General features: G+C 33.6%; 1 protein-coding gene across 1 annotated transcript; it reads left to right on the plus strand.

The window, feature by feature from the left end:
• Positions 1-223: 223 nt before the first annotated feature.
• Positions 224-6,189, plus strand: LOC109014017 (serine/threonine-protein phosphatase 7). The gene is made up of 5 exons (XM_018996318.2): positions 224-826; positions 1,434-1,928; positions 2,668-2,814; positions 5,191-5,298; positions 5,806-6,189. The coding sequence occupies exons 1-5, from the start codon at positions 362-364 to the stop codon at positions 5,896-5,898; spliced, it is 1,308 nt and encodes a 435-aa protein (XP_018851863.1). The 5' UTR covers positions 224-361; the 3' UTR covers positions 5,899-6,189.
• Positions 6,190-7,290: the final 1,101 nt, after the last annotated feature.

The raw sequence follows: 7,290 nt of genomic DNA on the forward strand, positions 1-7,290 counted from the left end.
TCAATTTTTTCTTCCACCCCTACCAATGTCTTTTAATTTCTTTTCACTTTTCATATTTTTTTTTTTTCATTTTTTCATCATTTCATAGCTAATTTTTATTCATTCAAAGTTTTAAAAAAATAAGAAAACAAAATACGCGAACTAGTTTTCCTAGACTCTATGGTCAACTGTTTACTGCCGTGACAAGGAATTTAGTAGGTCCTGGATTTGGGCATCCGTCTCGGGAAAATGGATTAAAGCAAGTGTTAGTTTGAATAAAATCTGAAAAGTCAGCCTTCTCTGAAGAGCGAAAATGTGCGCCTTATTATTTCATTTAATTTTTTGATTTTCATATCCTTGTTATTTACTTTTCCTGGTTGAAATGTGGTTATTACATGCGAACCCTGATGGTGGAGGCCGAGATTTCTCCGATACGAATCCGATACGGACACCACTAACGTGGCCTTCTGATGGCAAGGTGGATCTAGATTGGGTCCGGAATCTCATGTCCGTCTTCGATCGGTCGTCCAAGGATCTACCTCCGACAGATTTTCCCTCCGTCCTTCCCGTTCCGGTCTTTGACTCTTTGGTTCTCACCGCGTCCAAGATCCTCCACAAGGAGCCCAACTGCCTCACAATAGACCCTGAACACGAATCCAGTGCCGCCGCCGCCGCCGCTTCCTCCGTCGTGGTCGTGGGGGACCTTCACGGCCAGTTGCATGATCTTCTCTTTCTTCTCCAAGACGCTGGATTCCCCTCTGAAAATCGCTTCTTCGTCTTCAACGGTGATTATGTCGACAGAGGCGCTTGGGGCCTCGAGACCTTCCTTATTTTGTTGGCAATGAAGGTATATCTATTTATATAACAAGTATCTGAAATATGCTTGAATTTCTCATATTTGCCACGCTCCACTTCCGTATCAAATCAGGTGGCTCTTGTTGAATGCTTTCAGATAATTGCCAAGTTGTCTGCTTCTAATTTCTTCCTTTTCTAAGTTGTAATTTCTAAATCCACGCAATTCCTTTACTGATTCTTAATTCGTTTAAAGTAATATGGTTCTTATTTATAGGATTCCATTTACTTATTTTTTGGTTTTTGGTTTTTGTTTTTTTGGTGCTTTACTCTGGTGGCGTTCTATAATTCGACTATTTAATCGGCTCGTCTGAGAAATAAAGTGGCAAATAAATGTACATGATTTTCAATCTTTTGTTGATTTTTTTAACATAAAAAACTGTATGGGACAATGTATGGTGTATAAAGGTTTTGCACTGCGGAATTTCTCCATTGAATTGACCTTAGTTTGATGGGTTAGATATTGTAGGATCAAACTCTGTTCCCAACTATGGATTTTCCTTGCATTTATCATAAATTAGGTAACGTGCTTCTTTTATTTAAAAGGTGTCAATATATAGTTATTAATCAGATTGTATATTATGGGATGATGCTCTGCCTAGGTCTTTATGCCACATAGAGTATATCTTCTCCGTGGAAATCATGAATCCAAGTATTGCACCTCTGTTTATGGCTTTGAGAAGGAAGTGTTGACAAAGTATGGAGATAAAGGTAAGCATGTCTATCGGAAATGTTTGGGATGCTTTGAAGGGCTTCCTTTGGCTTCTATTATAGCTGGACGTGTATATACCGCTCATGGAGGTCTTTTCCGTAGTGTTTCTATGACCCCATCCAAGAGATCAAAAGGGAAGAAGAATCGTAGATTAAGTTTCAACTCTGAACCGAAGCCTTTAGCACTTGGTTCTTTGGAAGAATTATCTAAGGCTCGAAGGTCAGTTCTTGATCCTCCATGGGAAGGCTTGAATCTAATTCCTGGTGATGTGCTATGGTCAGACCCATCAACGAAACCCGGTCTTTCTCCAAATACTGAGCGAGGCATTGGACTATTGTGGGGTCCCGATTGCACTGAAGACTTCCTCAAAAGGTTCAATCTCAAGGTGATATCATTTTAAACCTAAAGCTGACTTGGCTAACATTGTAATATCCCTCATCATGGGCAAGTTGTATTTTGATTGTTTATCTATATTTCTAAATAGTATATTCTAACTTCTATCATTTTATTTCTCTTCATAAATACAAAGAAGTACCTAACAGCATTAATATTCTTGACTTGTACTTTCCCTTTTCATTAGCGTGTTAGTTATCTATATCAACATGTAGTAATTATTGTTATGGCTTCGGATCTTGGGAACTGCAGTTTGCCACTTTTGATTTCATGAAGAATGAAACTATAATATAACTCTTTGATGTTCTTATCTAGATTGGTAAATAAATTCCCTTGTATCTGTGAGATTGACCTTGCAACTTTTTGCTCCACCCGTTAATTCTTTTCTGAAGGGATATGCCATTTGGTCTGAAGTTGTTTGGCAATTCCTTTCTTTTTTTCTTGTTTTCAATGGTTATGGTGTTTTATGGAAGATTATGCACACAAAATGGTTTTTGTGCTCTGTATTGCTTTGAAATAAACAAACTTGTTCTTTGAAAGTGGAGTAACAAGTAATAGCTGGTTATTTTTTGTGTTGTTACTCCATAATTCAAACCTTTTGAAGATTTTCTTTATACTTGCTTTTGTTTTCATGTTAACTTATCTGTCTGTGTTAGTTATCTTTTACCAGAACTTACTGGCATCTAAAGTGCAAAAACAATTTGGATCATCATTTATTGTTTTTGTGCCAGTTAATCATCAGGTCACATGAAGGCCCTGATGCAAGAGAAAAAAGGCCTGGCTTTGGAGGAATGGAAGAAGGTTATACCGTAGATCATGTTGTGGAATCTGGGAAACTGATTACACTGTTTAGTGCTCCAGACTACCCGCAATTTCAGGTTTATATTGAATCGAAATGTTATATTAGTTGTTGCCCGGTGTATATTTCATGCTTTTATATCTATATGCATTTCTAGTGTCTTTACTTGAAGATGGTTTCTATATTTTTTACTTTTGTATGAAGCCTGAGTGGAAGTTTTAACTTCGTTGACGTACAAATTTCTTTGCTATTGCATATACAGCTAATTGTTTTCCATATGGGAAGTCTTCCTTGTGCAATCATCAAAATGTTGAGGATCTCATTATCACTTGGTCTTCTGTTTACTGTGGAGAGTAAAACATTGTCTTCATTTTCCTTGATTATATAAATTATTATGGCGGCTGGGACCAGAAACTTGATCAAGATGGGATTGATCATTGTGAATATATACCCACATGTAGATTGTCGACCTCTATGAATATATAGTTTAAGGACAATGCTAGGGATCCCGCTGGGAGTTCCCGCTCCTTTTTTTTTCCTTAGTGATTAAGAAAGTGTTGTTTAAAAATATTATGAATTTTCTTCTTTTTTTAAAAAATGTTTAAAAGTGTAAACAATATGTGAAAAAAACTCAAGTTTTTTTTTTCACATCATTTTTTTAACAATTTTAAATATTTAAAAAAAAAAAAGAAAATTCACAATATTATTAAACAACACTTTCTTAATCACTAAGTAAAAAAAGAAAAAAAAAAGAAAATGGAGCGGGAGCTCCAGTGGGATCCCTATCATTTTCCACAGTTTAAAGCAAACTGGTGAACATCAGATTTATGTTTCTTGATAATCAGGAGTTTTTTTTTTTTTTAAATATAATTAATGATAATCACAAGATATGGCATTCTCGAACTTTTTCGTAATGAAATATTTTGATGCATTGTTTAGCAGTTAGAATGAAATTTTAAGCTACTTTAAAGTATAGGGTGGTGCCTAATGGCATATTTAGCAATAGCATTAATTAGTTTTGGCAAACGGCATATTCTTCCAGCTATAATATTCATAGTTGAGTGTGCCTTTAAAGATAATGGAATTACTCATTTATATGAAAATTCAGAATTCTAAACCTTCTTGCATTGTGTAGTCTTATTTTATTTTATTTTTGATCGGTAATCAAAGTATTTTATTCATAAAAGTAGGCAAAACCCAAGTATACAGGGAGTATACATGAGAAATATCTAACTAGAGTTTACAAACGATAGTAAAAAGTCATGGACACGGCAGGTTTGGGACCTTAGATGAGACGCAAAATTCTCATCTGATCTCATTTCATCTCATTCTATCTGATCTCATTTCATCTCATCCCATTTTATTCCCAAACATAATTCAAATACAAAATTTTCAAATTAATCATTACAACTTTTTCAAACTTTTAAATAAAAAATAAAAAATAATTTCAACTTTTTCAAATCCAAAAAAAAAAAAATATATTATAAAACTATATTATTACAATATTTTAACTTTATAATATTTTTTATTCAACCTTTTTTCTCTCCTTTCCCAAAACCTAAAAAATACTCAACTCAAACTATTTCACTACTATTCACAAACTATCTTACTACTATTCACAAAATTCTCATCTCATCTCACTCCCCAAACAAGCCCCGTTACAAACAATGGCCCCCACCCAAATTCTGTGGTCTTATTTTTATAAACTTGTACATACAAATACAAATCTTTGTGAATTTGAGTTGGATACCATTCCTATCATTTCATGTGGCATTATGCTTTATTCCTATTCCCCTTTATTCGGCCTTTAAAAGTTTAAGATCGAATTTGTGTTGAATCTTTTTATCTTTTGGGCTTCCTTAAATATGCAACCACAATATCAATATGCAGCAATACTTTGTAATGTGATTGTTACTTGATCATTGTGAATGGACATCTTTGTCTGATAATACATTCAGAACTGCTGTTATAAACTATTTTTTTTTTTATAAGTTTTGCTGGTATAAACTATAGAAAGCTATTCTCACTTTTTGCAAGGCAGAAAATATCTCACTGCCTAGCATGTACATCTAGATAGCTTGCAAAATGGTGAAAGGGAATCTCCAACTGTTTAGTGGGTACTATCTTCATTAATGGAGAAGGTAAATAATGAGAAAATATTATTATCTTTAACAAGGGGGAAAGGGAGTTGAACAAACATGGTCTTATGCCTGTCAGATCAGCTATGATTGGTTAATTTTCCCGAATGATTCCTAAATTTCTTGGTTTTGTTTAAAAGTTGGCGTGAAGGAATTCCAACTCACTAGTTTTGTCTTTGGGTTGACTGGAATCATAATAAGGAAGAATGGTTTATGCCATCATTACAGAATGTTCGCAATAACACAATTTTAAGTCGTTCAGATTGTTTGCTACAGCATTTGTAATCTGTCCCACATTTGTCTTCTATACCATGCAGGCAACAGAGAAGAGGTACAAAAATAAGGGGGCATACATTGTTCTGGAAGCCCCGAATTTTGATCATCCAAAATTTCATACCTTTGAAGCAATTTCTCCTAGACCGCAGGTATTGGATATTACACATTTATAGAATAGGAAAAACAAGGATGATTTTGGATCTGCAAAAGTTTCCTAGACATTTAGGGATAAAAGAAAGTAGCAAGGCTCCATCATAAGTGGACACTTTTGCTCATTTATCACATATTTGATTGATCGTTTTTACCTTATCATAGCAGAATGTTTTTGTTTTCTTTGTCAAGATTTAGATATGCAGAATAAAACCTAGAATAGATTAGGTATAATATTATATCTGTATTGTATAATATAGTTTATCCTTGTATAATATTATATTTGTATTGTAGTATATTTTGTTATGTATTTCTTAATATTTACCCTTTCAAATTTATATGGAAATTAATATATGAATATAATGGAGTAATTACAAGTGTTATTCCATGTTAAAGCTAAATGAATGAGTAAGAATAATTATTTTATTCCCAGTGGTACTGATTCCTAGCTTGCTCTCTTTTGATTTAGCATAATAAATGTGCTCTGAATATATGATCTAATGCAGGCGAATGCCTATTATGACTATGAAGATGTTATTGACTCCGATGAAGAGTTGGACTTGGCATCGATGGTAACTGCTTCTGAAGAAACCTCATAGCTATTTTTTTTCATCTATCTTCTCCATGAGTTTGCTGTATTTTAATTATATGTTTTCATGAAAGGTTTTCTTTCCATTGCAAGCTGCCATTTTCAAATCTAGTGTTAATTTTTGAGGAAAATGTTGTATTTGATGATACATTCATAAGATATACGGCAATCTTTGGAGGAGGTTTTGGTAGCATAATTAGTGAAGAATAGGTAAAGTTCTTAAATAGTTGAGCACTTTAAACTATTATGTAATAAACAGTAACTTTTAAGAGTGTCAATGTTAGCACCTTGATTTTTGAAACTTGGTATTGGTATTTTCCCTTCCCACTTTTTCTTACCTTATTTTGTTATTGATGAAAAAAAAAAACTCCACAAACTTAGGAATCAAAAGCTATCTGTAGTGCGACAAAGTAATTTTATCCATCAAGAGTTCATTTATAAGTTCTTCAACTTTCTCTAAAATTTAGGTAACATTGGTTGAAAATTGAATTGTGTAGAAAATCATATGCATTAATAAAAACTAAAAGGCTTTACTAATGCTTAGAGAGGTGGACGTTTATCCAATATCATGGGGGAAAATAAAAGAACACAAATACCTGTTAGGGATATTTATTCTTGTTTATCTTCTTAGAAATGCTTGTAACTAGGCCTGCTACCCGCCCCCAGCAAGCCGGGCAGCCAGCCACCCCCGCCATTCAGCGCTCAAGGAAATGCTTGTAACAAATCCATTTGACAAATTTAGTCCCTTTAACTCTAGTGTTAAATAAAATCTGAAAAAAAAAAAAAAAAGAGGATGAAAATGAGGATATGATGTCTCAAAAAGAAAAGAGCTTCAATTAGGAAAAAATAATAACACAAGTACAAATTATAAAAAAATAAATTAACAAGCCAATGGTGTATCAAAATATTAATGTGTGGTTGAAGTAGATTGAGAGATTCAGTCTTTTTTTCCGAACTTGTCGCTACAACAATTGAAATCAAAATTAAGTTTGTCAAATAAATATAAAACAATCTATATAAGCAAGCGCTTCCAATCAACATGCTCTTATTCGTAACTCTTAGCAAAAGTCACCATCTCCTAAATCTTGAGTTGACTTTTCTTTAATCCAATTCTAAATGTAATAAAGCCTCCACAGTGTTAGGAAACAACAAACTCTTAAATTGATCTAATATGCACCATCAGAACTACATGCGGACTCTGAGACTATGGTAGAAATAGGGATGGTCAAAATATTGTTGGTTATTTCTCTAAGGACATGATACTTGACGATATTTATATTCCACCAACCTAAATTATCAAATTCCTCAACATATGGGGGTAACTTTGCCGACAAGTATCTTTCCAAGACTAATTGACAGTTTAAACACTTCCGAAGTTCATGTATCGTCAAACCTCATATCC

The sequence above is a fragment of the Juglans regia genome, chromosome 14 (genome assembly GCF_001411555.2).
Source record: "Juglans regia cultivar Chandler chromosome 14, Walnut 2.0, whole genome shotgun sequence".
NCBI classification, from domain to species: Eukaryota; Viridiplantae; Streptophyta; class Magnoliopsida; order Fagales; family Juglandaceae; genus Juglans; species Juglans regia.

Coding starts and splice junctions, on each gene's coding strand:
- LOC109014017 (XM_018996318.2), top strand. CDS start 362: ATGTGGTTATTACATGCGAACCCTGATGGTGGAGGCCGAGATTTCTCC. Junction 1,929..2,667: donor TCAAAAGGTTCAATCTCAAG/GTGATATCATTT, acceptor TTTTTGTGCCAG/TTAATCATCAGGTCACATGA. Junction 5,299..5,805: donor CAATTTCTCCTAGACCGCAG/GTATTGGATATT, acceptor GATCTAATGCAG/GCGAATGCCTATTATGACTA.